At 41.2% G+C, this 16,099-nt stretch overlaps 1 protein-coding gene across 1 annotated transcript in view; it reads left to right on the top strand.

The window, feature by feature from the left end:
• Positions 1-16,099, top strand: part of LOC309536811 (histone-lysine N-methyltransferase PRDM7-like) — a 30,535-nt gene continuing 14,436 nt past the window's right edge. Inside the window, exons 1-7 of the mRNA XM_082231161.1 lie at positions 1-778; positions 1,403-1,526; positions 2,419-2,523; positions 4,092-4,165; positions 5,704-5,821; positions 6,955-7,095; positions 9,389-9,660. Of these exons, the coding sequence (XP_082087287.1) occupies positions 284-778; positions 1,403-1,526; positions 2,419-2,523; positions 4,092-4,165; positions 5,704-5,821; positions 6,955-7,095; positions 9,389-9,660 (1,329 nt within the window). The 5' untranslated portion in view covers positions 1-283. The remainder of the gene's footprint in view (positions 779-1,402; positions 1,527-2,418; positions 2,524-4,091; positions 4,166-5,703; positions 5,822-6,954; positions 7,096-9,388; positions 9,661-16,099) is intronic.

Here is a 16,099-nt window from a genome sequence, read left to right on the forward strand (position 1 = left end):
GCTGAGGGAAGGAGGTGGCTCTATGGGGCTGAGCGAAAAGGCTGGGCTGTGGCGGGGAGGATTTCAGAGAGGGGCGAAGTTTAAACAGCTCCCTCGCTGCTTGTAGAGCAGGGAAGCCCAAAGTCTAGGGCTGAATCCCCTCCCCAAGATTAAAGGAGGAAATGCCCAGTTTGGGCTGAGGGAGGAAAGGGGAGAAAGAAAGTTGACTGGGATGGAAGGAGACTGAGGAGGGAGAGATGATTAAACTGGGCTGAAATTTGGGAACTGAGGGAGGGGGAGAGAAATGGCATCTGGAGGGGAGATGCCCACTGGGACAGAAGCCCAGGAAAGAGGGCAGAAAATGCCAGCTGGGGCAGGAGCCCAGGGAATGTGGGAAGAAATACCTCCTGGGACAGAAGCTCGGAGGTTGGGGCAAGAGATGCTCAGGGATGATGAATGCCAAGGGCAGGAGGGCAGGGGCGGTTCCAGCAGGGGAGAAGTGGGAGGGATGAGGAGAGAGGCATCTGACAAGAACTATACCCCAGGGAAGAGGGCAACTGAGGCTGAATGGCCTGTTCCCAGTGGGGGAGATCTCATGGAAAATGATCCCAGAGATCTGAGAGGAGAGCACTTGGAGAAAGGAGCCACTGGGGCACCGCCTCCTTCTGATTCTCTTCTTACAAAAAGTGCTGAGGGGGGGAAGTCGGGGTCAGGTAGCCCCAAAAACAGTTGCTTAGACAGGGGTTCTACAGAGAGGGTCAAAAAGCCGAGCCATAAGAAGAGGGGGCAGAAGCCCAAGGTGAGGAATTTGGAGTAAGCAAATATCCCATAAAGAGACCTTCCATCCTAAAATGTGGCAAGCTTCTGCAAGTTGAGACTTGCTGCTTTTAGCTTGGGGAAGTCACGCACAAATGTTTTAATTAAATAAAAATAATGGGGAAATAATATATAATTTAAGAGGTCTAAATAATAAGATTTCACATGTAGCTCAGTTATTGCTGGAGAGGCCCATAAAGATGGGATCCTTGACAATCATGCTACAGTCACATGACACTTTATCTGTAGTTGCCAATGCCTGATAACATGCAGCAATCATTCAAAGTTGGCAAAGTAGTGTAGAATTTCCATGCAATTTGGAAACTTTGGGTGCAGACTGGACAGGAAAGCCATAGCTAAATTTTGTTTTAAATAGATCTGGTTCAGGGACATGGTAAAGTATGGCAGCTGCTCAGCTTGTACAACAGCTGGACTTTCAAGAGCAGTCCCAGCAACTTAGCTTGTTGTTAGACCCATCAATTAATTGGTGTGCAAATTTAAAAGTGTGTAATTTCACTGATTGATTTCACTTTACTTGTAAAGTGCTTGTTTCTAAGTAAAACGCATGATATTATGTGTCTGTACCCCCTTTCTTCCTGTGTACTAGGCTGAAGATACTTTTAAAGGGCTGGCCATCTACTTCCCTAAAGAGCAATGGGCTGAAATGGGAGAATGGGAAAAAATTCGTTATAAGAATATGAAAGAGAACTATGAGTTTATGACTCAATTAGGTGAGAGAAATTACTGAAAAGTAAGGAAGGAGTATAGATTATTTAGCTGAGTTGAAGAACAATGGAATAATTGTTCACTCTTGCACCTTATTTTACCTTTATCAAATAGTAACATTCAAAGGGTTCATCTATGTGACATGTTAAAGTTAGCAAAGCATATATTTTAGTGTGTATTTAAAAGTATAACTGTCAGGCTTCCAAGGGCTCTCAATGATTACAGCCTGAAGCTCAGCTCAATTACACCATATATTAACTATGTTTGTAAAAAGGTTAAAATTTAGAACTCTGTAGGCAGAATTAGGACCAGTAGAGAAGGCAAAGAGAGATTAATGAAAGAAGTACAGTATGGAACTAGAAATAATGCTGAAATTGTACCTGGGAGGTCTGGATTCAAATTCTTTTCCAAGCATGACTTCACTTTATATGCTTGGTTAAGTTACTGGGTTGAATCAGTTAAGTTGCACATTGGCTGCAATCTGATCCACTTTCCTGGTTGTAGACCCCAATTGAAAGCAATAGGGCTTACTTTTGAGTTTCTTAGAATTGCTCTGTAAGATACCATGGAAACATTTGTCTCCTTTCCCCACACCTCTCCCATGTTGTGGACTGCAGAGGATAGATTGGTCTTTCACTGATACAGTACTTTTTCTTTTTAACAAAACCTTTTGGCTAGGTATACTATGTGGCAAGTGATCTGAAGCCTTTCACATTGGATACAGATTCTGGGGGGTGGGAAGGGCCTAGTTTTCCCATAGCACAATATTGATTATTTTGTCTTTTATTGGCATTTGACATCAGTTGAACAGAGACAAATTTCTGGAAGCATTCTTTCAATAAGATGTTTGCAGACAACAACTTTTATAGTATCTTATACCTGATTTTTTTTTTTTAGGTCTTCCTACACCTAAACCAACATTTATGTATCATGCACGGCAACCTCCCAAAACTACAAATGAGTCCTCTGAGTCTGATGAGGAATGGACACCAAAATCTATAGGTAAATGATTACTATAGTCATTCCTGAATACATCCAGCCCTCCAGGCTTCTCTATACGGGCCATAGAACTCTTTGCAGGCCATACCCCTCACCAGCAGTAAAGTCTAAGAAAAATTCTGCTGGAACAGACCATCCTGTTTCCCACAGTGCCTAGCCAGATACTTCCGGGAAGCCCATAAGCAGGGCATGAAGGCAATGCTCCCCCTTTCTGTTGTCCCTTCAATCAACTTAGCATATATCTGAACATGGGCATTCCATTTAGCCATCACAGCTAATTGAAAGATAAATGCTCTATGATTGACTGCATTTGTCTCTTTCTGGTGAATGACATATCTATTACTTTAGTTACATTAATTTTGTGAATGTAACAAAATGTAGTTTATGTGATGTGACCCAACTCATCTACATTGGTTCATTTTGCTCGTCACTACTAATAGCCCTTATGTCTCATACTTGATTTTCCTTTGCTCTACCTATATGAATATTCTGTTGCAATGATGGGGAATGAGTGGCCCTCCAGATATGACTCCTGTAATCCTTCACCATTAGCCATGCTGGCTGGGACTAATGGGAGATGGAGTTCAACAACAATTGGAGGGGCACTGGTTCCCCACCTCCGTTCTGTTGCTATACTGTGTACTCTGGTGCATAGATCAGGTTGCAATTTTGCTGTATTCTTTTTATTGAATATTAATCTTTTGCATTAGAATGGTTTTATATTCATTCTAAAGCTGAGCATCTAATAGTGTTTCATTAATTCAATACTGTATCAGCAATGAGGTTATTGTCATATTGTCCCTATATTCCCATTCATTCCATGTATATACAATCATATAAGGAAAGTCTGGAGCTCAGTGGTACAGCATGTGTTTTGCACAGAAAAACTCTCAGGTTTAGTCACTGGCATTTCCAGGTAGAGCTGGGAAAGACTTGTGTCAGGACCCCTGGAGGGCCACTGCTGGACCGTGTCAACAATACTGAGATGGATGGACCAATGGTCTGACTTAGTATATAGCAGTTTCCTATGTTCATTCCTTTTTCTTGGCAACACAATGTGTAATATCATGGGGTACATTCCTGTGATGATGCATTCATAGTCATAATAAAAGTGAAGATGCAGAGAAAATATTCGAAACATCAATCAATCAAGAGACATTTATTGAGGCATTATTGTTTTTATCATTCCATAAACTGAAGGAGAACCACCTGCCTGTTCAGTTTCTATTTATTTAAATTCATGCTACCAAATGTCTTTCTACTGGTGAAACAGTGGCTGGGGAAACCCAGCCAGATGGGCAGGGTATAAATAATATTTTTTTATTATTATAACAACACATTTTTGCAAATATACTCCTGGAAATTACCATGGAGAACTGGCTGGCAGGTACTGGAGAAATTTAGTGGATGGTTTGGAGCTATAGCTTTCTCCAAATGATTGACTGGTATAAATACCAAAGTTTGTGTATATATTGCACAATACACCCTTTATCCCCCCCCTCTCTCTTGGGTTTATATGTTCAGTGATAATATTTTAATTTCTAAAATATTAGTTTGCTTCTTATTTCCAGTAAAATCTTTTAGGACACCATGTAACCTGAATAGCTGGAAAGAGGAAAAGAAAAAAAAGTACCCTCTTGATCAAGTAAGATAGTTTTGGATATTTCAAGTGATTTGCAATTTCTGTTTTTTTGTTTGTCTGATGATTCTAGCAAACATCGAATCAAAATAGTTTGGAGAAACATTTCATGTGTTTGCCCTGATATGGAAATAAAGATATTAATAAAAGCAGGGTTTGATGGGGCATACTTTTTATTTGAGTGGAAATTTATTGTTTACAATCATTAGCTTTTAGAGAAACAATTTGACTTTTGTAGTCAGTGATCATAACATTACACTTTCAAACAAAGGAAGAACCAAAACAAACAACTGAAACAAAGAAACAAACTCTGAAATCAACACAAACTCTGGAATCAAATGTGTAGGAGACTGAGGATAAGCTACCCATCTGACAGGGTGACCTGTAGTTCACAAAACCCACACTATTTGCTGACACACTGAAAGACTGTGAAAAATATTTTCTTTCTTTTTTTAAGTATGTGGAAACACTAATTGAGGGAAGGGAAACAGAACACAGCTGGACACTAGCTTGCACATTATCAGTGTATACAGCCAATATAGTTAGTAGCTGCTGCTTTAGATTATGGCATCACATGAAGGTGTGTACTGCTGTACACAAGAAACTGCTATGTACGAAAGCACACTGTGAAATAGTAGCCCATGTGTGTTTCAAAAGCTTCATGTGGACACAGCCTAATAGACCAGCCTTCACCAGTCAGGGGTAGTCAACCGTTTTATACCTACTGCCTACTAATGCATCTTTCTTAATGGGAAAATTTCCTTACCACCCACCAGTGTTCGATGGAAGGATGATTCAGCTTGTGCAGTAGAACCCCCTACCGCCCACCTAGAATCCTGAAACGCCCACTAGTGGGCAGTAGGGAGCAGGTTGAGAACCCTTCTCCAGGTGTTTTGAATTCTAGTCAGCCCCAGACAACACAACCTTTTCGACATGAGGACACTACTGTATGTAGCTATTTCATTGGGTTGAAAGTCAAATATATAATATGTTCATACATTTAAGTCATGATTGCTGCAGCAATTCATTTTCTGTTCATGTTTGAAGGTCTTTCTGGGTGTTAGCAATAATAGTCACATCTTCAAAGTTATTTCCATGTACCATACTTTTGCTAAACATTGTACTCTATAGCCAAAGGAGAGATTCCTGAGAAAAATAAATAATTAAGTATGGCTTGGGACTGTCTTGTAACTGAATATACTAACTGGTAATTTGTCTAAATGATAACTGCCATTGTGGAAATATTTAAGAAGATCTAAATTAATATGATCACTTTTAACACCCAGTAAATACACATGATTCACAAGCCCCCTCTTAATTCTTTATGAGTATTATTTCAGATAATAATAATAATAATAGTAATAGTAATAATAATAATAATAATAACAATAATAATAATAATAATAATAATAATAATAATAATAATAATAATAATAATAATTTATTTGTACCCCGCCCATCTGGCTGGGTTTCCCCAGCCACTCTGGGCAGCTTCCACAAAGACCAAAATATAAGATTTAATAGAAAACAACTTTTTGTTGCAGAATAAGCAAATAAACGCTATGGTACTTACTTCCAAAGACCAAGAACATATAAAGAAAACTGACAAAAATACATGTGCAGATGTTCATACGACAGACATTGCAGCAGAATCAAAGACTGGTAAGTGCTTGGTAGAGAGCCATTTATTTATTTTCTTAATATTTTAAAATAATAATTACTCTGCCCACTGTGTTCTTTACAGCTTTTTGACATTTAATTGTAAAGGGCACTCTCCAAAACTGGAACTGGAAGTTTTTCTAATGATCTGATCTTATGATCTGTGTAAGACAATTTTTTTTGATGTAATTGTATGTAAGAGCAAAAACAATGTTGCATGTTGTTTTCAAGTCCAGTACAGCAAAATGACAGAGAGCTTACACTGTGCAGCTGCTCAAGCAGTTCAAATCCACCTAGCCAATTACACTGTGAAAGACTTTATATGAGTCAAATATGGAAGGAGATGGGGCATGAAAGGGACAGGGTGTGTTAATAATGATGTTTAAGTGTGAGCTTATCCATGTTAACAGGACCAGGCATTCCTGCAACCATGAAATATGAAAATTGACTCAGAATTAAATTTCTGACATTGATAAGCTGCACTTAAATGCAGACATGTCCATGTTAAAAGATATTCTTTGTGCTTAATGAAAGTTGGGGATTTTTTAGGTGGTTTTGTCTCATTCTGAAAAGGGCTATGGTTTAGTATGGTATTTCTAGGTCGGAGCAAGATTGGTTAATATTTTGCTGCCTGTGAGCCACATTGTCACATATCCAGGCTCTCAGCCAATCTAGGTAATTAAGCATCGCTAGTAAAGAGCATAACTAATTCTGTTTAGATGCCTAGTGAAACGTTTTGGAGCACAGCCAAGCAAAATCTTCAGGAGGAAATAGGGAACATTTTAATTCTCAGCACACTGTATCTGTCACTTCATGTCCAGTGTGGTATGTTCATCCTATGTTCTTTACCATCTGCTATTCTTATGTGACTTGTTAGAAATGCTGAAACTATAGAAGATTTTATTATAAGCAGACAATGCCATTTCAGAATAGAATATCTGTTCTACACACATCTTGCAGAAACAAAAGTAGATATATTCAGGCATTCTGCTTATATGCAAATCCTACACATGAGCAAGGCAAGCAGGGACTAATGTGAACACCTAAACATACCTAATGTGATTCAAGTTCTTGTATTCCATGTACTTTTGCTTTCCATGAGTTTATGCGTTACAAAATTAGATTATATACTTCAGATATTGAGAAGAAAGCTTTGTCGGGGAAAGCAAAGAATAAGAAAAGAGATCAGGAGAAAGAAGTTAGTACATACAGTTTGCGGAAGAGGGAGAGAAAAACATATATGGAAATAAATGAGCCAAATGATGATGATTACTTGTGTAAGTTTATAATCAGCATTTTCCATCTTCAATTCTTATGTTGCCTTGGAAAAATATTTATAAAACAGTGCTTTTAGATATTCTATTACATATTTTTCAGGTTCAGGTTTATTCCTAATTCTAATGCTAATAATGCTAAGAAACTCTCCCTTTATGCTTATATTTTAAAAAGCGCTTAATCAAAATTATGTTAATTAAAATGCCTGTATCAGGCTTGTAACAATTGTTCAAAATTGGAAAAGGAAGAGCAATTCTATACTGGCACTATTAAACTCTCTTTTTGTGACACTACTCCATTTTGTAAGAAAGTACATCAGACTTTCATATAAAAAGTTCCTGAGCTATAATCAGTATCCCCAATCACATTTTAAAAAGAAAATAAATTTCCTATAAATTTGCCATGGGCCATTTATTCACAATAGACTCGCAATTTGATTATATTCACGGATGATGGGTGATGTACAGAAGGTCTGCAGTTACCCTAGCCCTTCTCTAAACAGGAGGTGGTCTTAATGTCAGAATCTGTACAAGTAATCTGAGGCAGTTGAACTGAACTAATGCTGTTCTTGATTTGTCAGAAACTGGCAGATTGTGATAAAGGGTTAAAGCCAATGCTAGGCTTACTCAGTTTAGACCCATTGTAATTAATTTAATATTTAATATTACTAAATTAGATCATTTGATTTGAAAAGGACTTCTCTGAGTAAGAATTAACTGGACACAACACAGAGGTTTTTGAAAGGACTACGTATGCTATAGAAGTGCCAACAACAAACACATATTTCATACTCATAGAAATGAAAGTATCCAAAGACTATGTAGACCAATCCCATAGAATAAGAATAGACTGTCCATCTACCCATAACCACTCCTAGAGTGCAGCTGTCATCTGTGGGCCACAGTGTGCCACACGGAGTTAGCAGATACAGCCAGTAATAGCTTGAGGGAATTTGTGCAATTAAAGTATGGTTAGACACTATAAGAAAAGGAAACCCAACCAACCAAATGTTAGCGGCTAAACTAGTTTAGAGGGGAAATCCTTCCTTCTTCAAAGAGATTCCAATGGGGAACACGTCAATACCACTTAATATTCTGATAGGGAATGCCAAGGTTGCATAGCAGGGGAAATAATCCTTCTTAACATTTATGGGCAACGACAAACATAAGAAATAACGAAACATTTCCCAGAATTCATCCAACTGTACCATGCAGCCTTGGAGCACCCTATGGTGCTAGAACTATTGTTAAATGGAACTACCAGGGTTCGTAAAACTATCCCACACACCATCACCCCTCCCCTACTTTCTCCATCTTTTCTTCCCAGTGTGGTGTAGTGGTTAAGAGCGGTAGTCTCGTAATCTGGGGGACCGGGTTCGCGTCTCCGCTCCTCCACATGCAGCTGCTGGGTGACCTTGGGCCAGTCACACTTCTTTGAAGTCTCTCAGCCCCACTCACCTCACAGAGTGTTTGTTGTGGGGGAGGAAGGGAAAGGAGAATGTTAGCCGCTTTGAGACTCCTTCGGGTAGTGATAAAGCGGGATATCAAATCCAAACTCTTCTTCTTCTTCTTCTTCTTCCCAACCTCATACTGTTTGCAACACTAACGTCTCACAACAAATGAAACTGATCTGTAGAAAACACAACTTGAAAAAAGAGACAATGCACATATTTTTGTATACTGATAAATATTTAATAAATATTATTTTAAAACAACAACTATCAGGCTGACTATGCCTAGAACCAGACAGAATTCTATCTGCTGCAATTAGATTATCTGCTGATCATATGCTATGTCTAAGATGGGGCTTAGCAGGCTCATGGAAAAATGTATTCAGTCCTTGGGGAAGTTTCTTGGAACAACTTCCATTAACCAGCTTCTTGGTGCTCTGTGCTGCCTTGCTGAGAACCTGTGTTCTTTTTGTTTGTGACTTTGGCCTGTGACTGGACTTTGCTTCTCTTATTGACCACCCCCTCAATGTGACCTTAGGTTGTGAACCCAACCTTGCTCTCTGGACTGCCCCATAAGTAGACTCCCACCCCTGGCATCCTTATCCCCTGAAGCAGTACAGTAGCCCTGTCCATATCACCATTCCCCAAGACCAGAGCTTCAGTTGGAGAGCCGACCACAAAATTCATTGTAATAATTATTGCACATTGACACAAATCCCCCACGTTTTACAACTTTAAATATTTATATAGATTGCCAATCATAACTGTAGCTATTTGAAAAAACTCATTGATGGAAAAAACGTCCTGCAGCATCATGTCTCACTTATCTTTCTTTCCCTTCCTAGTTTGTGAATACTGCCTGCTATTCTTTATTGATGAATGTTCAGTTCATGGTTCTCCAGTTTTCATCAAGGATACAGCAGTAGAAATAGGACTGGAAGAGAGGGCCACCCTCACTTTACCTCCAGGTTTGAGAATTGGCCCATCAGGTATCCCCAAAGCTGGCTTTGGAGTCTGGAATGAAGGAGAAATTCTGCCTCCAGGAATTCATTTTGGGCCCTATGAAGGGAAAATCACAGAGGAAGAAGAAGCAGCCAACAGTGGTTATTCTTGGCTGGTATGATTTACTCACAGCACTTTTATTTTAAAAAAAATTCCATGTAGAGTACCACCTTGCTGAATGAACAAACCCCACCCTCCAGGCAGAGTCAAATGACTTTGTTCAGTGCTCCTTCCCTTTACAATGTCAAGCTTGTGAGTACAGGAAGTAGAACCTTCTTCCTGATGGAGCCAAAGTGTTGGAACTCCCTCCTTAGAGAAGTCTTGTTCCTTCATCCTTTTAAGTTTTATGAAAGTGGTCAAGAAAGTTTCTGCCTTTTCTGTTTAATAATCCTCTGTTTTTAAGTATGATTTGATGGAATATCAATTATGAATAAACTTCCTTGAATGTTGTAGAAGTGGGCTAAAAATTGTATGTTAAAATGCATTTAATGAAAGAAAATTTGAAACAATAACTCAGAATGGTGAACTTTTTCATTTTAGTGTATCAGAACTCAAATGTTAATGAATACAAGCAATCCTATTGCTGTCTGTCACCACCCAATGTTGAAACACAATTTGAATTGCAGCAAGATCATAGATGGTTCAATGCAGAATTGTCAGGGCCTTGCAGGACGTAGACAAATGTGCACTGGGGTAGCGGGGCTGGAGTCGGGAGAGGGGATCTGTTGTGGCAACCTGTACCAGCCAGGGGGCAAGAGTCAGACAGGGGAAGCTTCAGAGCTGGAGGTTGGAGCACAGGATGTGTTGGAGGCAGAGGGGAAAGAGGCAGGTGTTGATATAGCAGAGTCCTTTTGCACAACGGAATGATGAACAGTACGTGCCACATGCTTTAAGTTGCTTTATTTTCAGTTCATTGTAGAGAAATTACAAACATGCATCTTGCCTCTGCGGGAGCAGAGAAGCAACCGTCCTTCTCCTCGAACACCGAGAGAACAGAGAAAAACAGGAAACCAGTGTACGTCACATCCAGCTTCCCATTCCCGTGGGAAAACCCAACAGTGCTCTGACTGTGGAATGTGAACATTGTCTTGTGACAAGCACTTCGCTGCACAGTGAAGAGAGCAGAAACTAACATCCTCCCCCTTTCTGTGAACATCACTGGGCAGCGTGTTCGTACAATATCAGTACAAACCCAACTTCTGTACATAGGTACAGTGTTGATCCCTTGATACAATCTTGGACAATACATCAGCAGGAATTTCATTACCTGGCATATAGGACACCGTTACGAGTCCCTTCTGAATATGTTCTTTAGCATGTTGCAACTTCAATTGCAAGTGCTTTGTGCTTTGCTTACAACCTTCTGAATTCAGCAAAGCCAAACATGCTTTGTTGTCCTGGTAAACCTGGATTGGACATTTGACAGGAATTTTCATGTCTTTGCACAATTGTAACAACCATTCACAATCCTTAAGTGAATAAGACAGTGCATTCAGTTCAGCTTCACAAGTACTTAAGCTAATTGTTGTTTGCTTCTTGCATGACCAATCAAATAGACCCTGATTGTACATGTAGCAAACTCCAGACGTACTTTTCCTGTCTGTAGTGTCACTTCCAAAACTTGCATCTGCAAAAATCTCAAGACCACCAGACTTCTGATTGTTAAATCTCAGTCTGTAATGCATAGTGCCTTTCAAATAGCGTGCTATGCGTTTCAGAGCTTTCCAATCCTTAACAGTAGGATTGTTAACTTGTCTGCTTAGCAAATTACAGCTAACAGCAATGTCAGGTCTTGAACATCTGGCAATGAAGTTTAGCTTGCCTAGTACACTTCTGTACAGTGTAGTGTCAGAAAATGCTTCTTCAGTGTCTTCTACCTGATAACCTGTTGTCATCGGTGTGTCTACAGGGTTAGCATCCATCAGGTTTAGTTTGCTTAACACATCAGCAATTTTCCGTGACTGGTGTACTAGAATGTTACCACTTTGATCTCTTTCTATTTCCAGAGACAGGTAGTTGTTTACCTCACCAAGATCTTTCATGTCAAAGTGCTCTTTCAGTTGAGCTAGGGCATTATTGTACATTGTGACATCTTTCCAAAAGAATAAAATGTCATCAACATAAAACAAACAATACAGTTTCTTTTGCCCCTCCTCTTTGACAAACACACATGGATCAGCTTTCCCTTGCTTAAAACCTAGAGAAAACAACGCTTCAGTGAATTTTGTGTGCCAACACCGTGCACTTTGTTTGAGACCATAAAGGGACTTCTTCAGAGCACAAACAAATCCCTGTTTTACTTGTACGCCATCAGGTGGAAGCATATAAAGTGATTCACCTAGAGATCCGTACAAAAACGCTGTGTTTACATCGTGGTGACTAATGTGTAGATTCTCCTCTGCAGCTAGCTTGAGCATAAGCCTAATGCTCTCATACCTCACCGTGGGTGAGTAGGTCTCGTGATAGTCTTCACCTGGTACCTGTGCAAAACCTCTGGCTACCAATCTGGCTTTGTGTCTGACTATCTTGCCATTTTGATCAGTCTTCGCTTTGAAGACCCATTTGCTTCCAAGCAGTTTCATTCCTGGAACTACTGGAACTAGCTCCCAAGTTTTGTTCTTTTCTAAGGAATCAAGCTCAGCCTTCATAGCATTTAACCAAGGCTCAGCTTCCTTAGAATCCAAATCCTGGATTTCTTGGAAACTTGAAGGTTCAAATACCTTCTTGGAGCTTTTAACAGCTGCTACTGCTGTCTTAGCATATTCATCAGCAAATCTCTTTGGAGGTCTGCCTTTTGTAGCTCTTTGTGACCTGCGAATTAGCCTTTGGTCTTCAACACTTTCCTCTTCCTTCTTAGGAGAAAAGTGACCTATTGTGAACAATGGTTCTTCCAATTCCTGATCAGAGCTTTCAGAGGGTCGCATAGAGGCTTTCGCACTCTTGAAATCCTCTGAAGTATCCGATTCAGTTTCAGACTCAGAATCAGAACCTTCATCAGTGGGTGTGGGTTTTTGTTGCTTATCCTCAGTCTCATCACTGTCATCAGGATAACATTGGAAAATTCCCACATTCTCCCCCCACTTGGCATTGTACTCAACACTTCTTGTGAGCCTAATTGTCTTAGAGTCAGTCATCATTATTCTGTAAGAACCTTTCTGATAACCTAGAAAGATACCATGCAATCCACGTTTGCCTAATTTGGAGCTTTGTGGTGAGTGAATCCACATATCTGAACCAAATATTCTCATGTGTTTGATGTATGGTTTCTTGCCAAACATCTTCTCATAGGGGGTACAACCAATCACTGAAGATAACCTGCGATTGTAACTGTAAAGAAAACACGAGAGAGCTTCGGCCCAATAACTCTCTGGAAGATTGGCATCATGCAGCAAGGTTTTTAACCCTTGAAGCAATGTTTGATTTGCCCTTTCGCAAAGCCCATTCTGCCATGGCGAGCGAGGACTGGACAAATCGTGTTGAATTCCTTTCTCAGTCAGAAAAGCTTCAAACTGCTGAGAAGTGAATTCTCCCCCGCGATCTGTGAAAAGAATTTTTATCTTCTTACCATGCACATTTTCTAACCAAGCACAGAATTCCTTGAACCTTGGAAAAGCCTCTGATTTCTGCTTGAGATTGTACACGTAAATATACCTGGAAAATGCATCAATGAGAACCATGAAGAACCTATTGCCACCCAAAGAGGGCGATAGTGGACCAACTAAATCAGCATGAACAATCTGGTATGGTTCTGTAGCTTGCCTACTAGACACCTTACCTTTCGCAGCCATTTTCACCTTGTTTGCTGCGCATGCCTTGCACTTCATGTGGTACCTGCAGGGTTTAATAGTCATACCTTCAACCAAGGTAGGCATTTTAGAAACCGCCTCAAAATGCAAATGACCAAATTTTCGGTGAAAATCGTGAATACATTCTGCATGCAAACTTTTGTTAGAACCTGCAATGCAACAAGTATCATTCTGCACAACATCATCATAATACAAAACAAACAAACGATCAACACATTCAGCATGCAATACATAATCGTCTTTCTTTGTGATGGTGCATTTCTTGTTCTTGAAGGAAACGTCAATGTTCCGTTCATTCAGCTGCATCACACTGAGAAGATTGTGTGTGGCATCTGGAACATACAGTACATCCTGTATCGATAAGTCCAAACCGTGAAGTACAACAGTTCCGTAGCCTTGACTGGGGATCGTGTGGTCATCCGCCTGGTGAATCGCACCTTCCTGCGGTGTAAAAGACACGAACAGTCTCTTATCGTTGCACATGTGGTGGGTAGCTGCTGAATCAACAACGAAGAAAGATCTAGACGTCTTCTGGACCTTTGCGACCTTTGGAGTGAAGCGTGAGACCATTGCCTTGTGCTGCGTTGTCCTGGACACCGGACCTTTGCCTTTGCTTTGGCCTTTTCCACGCGCTGAACTTCCGCTGCGCTGCTCTGTCTTGGCCCTGGGATATCTGCATTCCCTCTTCATATGGCCTAGACGTCCACACGAGTAGCATTTCACTGCCTTCAAAGCTTTGGCGCCCTCTGGTGGTTCCACTGCACTCTGGGATGACGTCTGTGAAGACTCCCCCTTACCCATGCAGCTAGCACCCCGGCGATCTGCTTCATTCTGGATCACGGCAGTAACATAGGCTACTGTGAGCTGAGCAGTTGGTTGAACAGCAATCTGAGTGGCAACGGACTCCCAACTTGAACCCAAAGAATGTAGTATCATGAAGGAATACACAGCCTCTGGAAAGTTGAGTCCTCTCTGTTGCAACTCATGTCTCAGATTTTGCATCTCCATCAGGTGTTTACGCACATCTCCACCTTCAGCAAGAGCCATATCATGCAGCTTGGCATAGTAGTACATTGAGGAACCAGCTTCTGTCCTCAAGTGAGCCTGTCTTAAAGAGTTCCAAATTTCTTTGGCTGTGGTCTCTCCACGCAACAGACAGAGCTCTTCTGGGGATACTATCAACGTAAGAGTTCCCCGTGCTTTGGAATCCTTAGCATTCCAATCAGCTGTAATTGGAGCTGGGGGGTTGTCTGTAATAACATTAAACAGACCTTCTTTCCGCAGAACTGCCTCTGCATAAATCACCCACTCCGTGTAGTTATTCTTATTGAGCTTAGGAATCCCAAAAGCTTCAACCAGCTTTGTATTAGCCATTTCTGCTGCGTCACAGTCCTGCAGCTTCAGCCAAAAGCACTTGCAAAAGTACTTTCGTTTTCCCAGCCATCCAAGCCTGTGAGCTTGTGCCTTTAGAGCCTTTGCCTGTATCGCGGTAAAACGGCTTTAAAAGTTCAAATCCAGCCATAAAGCCATAAACAAGGAGCTGGCAGGCTGCCCCGGGAGCATGAGCACATACCTTCATCAATCAAACTGGACGCGCAGAGCAGATAACGCCGATCCGTTCCTCTGTACCTCTGCCGGCATTCCGACTCGATCGCTGGAGTCTTTAATCCTCAGTTTGATTTACGTCTTTCTGGGCCCGGAACCAAAATGTTGATATAGCAGAGTCCTTTTGCACAACGGAATGATGAACAGTACGTGCCACATGCTTTAAGTTGCTTTATTTTCAGTTCATTGTAGAGAAATTACAAACATGCATCTTGCCTCTGCGGGAGCAGAGAAGCAACCGTCCTTCTCCTCGAACACCGAGAGAACAGAGAAAAACAGGAAACCAGTGTACGTCACATCCAGCTTCCCATTCCCGTGGGAAAACCCAACAGTGCTCTGACTGTGGAATGTGAACATTGTCTTGTGACAAGCACTTCGCTGCACAGTGAAGAGAGCAGAAACTAACAGCAGGTCAGGCAAGGGAAGAGTTGGGTTCTTTCCCATACTCTCCTGCACCACTGTCTCCTAAAACCAGGAGGGGATTGAAGAAGGAAGAGCAGAGACAGCTTCCATGCAGGTGTAGCCACTGTGAGAGCCAGTGTGGTGTAGTGGTTAAGAGCGGTAGTCTCGTAATCTGGGGAACCGGGTTTGCGTCTCCGCTCCTCCACATGCAGCTGCTGGGTGACCTTGGGCCAGTCACACTTCTCTGAAGTCTCTCAGCCCCACTCACCTCACAGAGTGTTTGTTGTGGGGGAGGAAGGGAAAGGAGAATGTTAGCCGCTTTGAGACTCCTGAAGGGGAGTGAAAGGCGGGATATCAAATCCAAACTCCTCCTCCTCCTCCTCTTCTTCTTCTTCTTCTTCTTCTTCTTCTTCTTCTTCTGTGGCCCATCAATGAGAGGTACATAAACTAGTGGAGGGGGGTGGCTCCCCTTGTTGCTGCAACTGCTCCACAGAGCACAGGCCTGGGAATTAGGCAGTGTGGTTATTTGGAGCTATAGAACTACTTTCTAGATGAAGGCAAGTCCCTTCAACTCTATTCTGCCCCTGCCCTGTTCTGCCCCCTTGCTGCACCAAAAACGGCATGTGTATGCTGCTGCATGCAACTAGAATGTGCACAAGTGGGCAGTTGTTTGTACTGTAAGTGTTTGCTTGAGACAATAATGAATTAACTATCTGCTGTGTGCATCCTGGGGAGTATCTT

Source organism: Podarcis vaucheri, assembly GCF_965113315.1.
Source record: "Podarcis vaucheri genome assembly, chromosome: 7".
Taxonomy (NCBI): Eukaryota; Metazoa; Chordata; class Lepidosauria; order Squamata; family Lacertidae; genus Podarcis; species Podarcis vaucheri.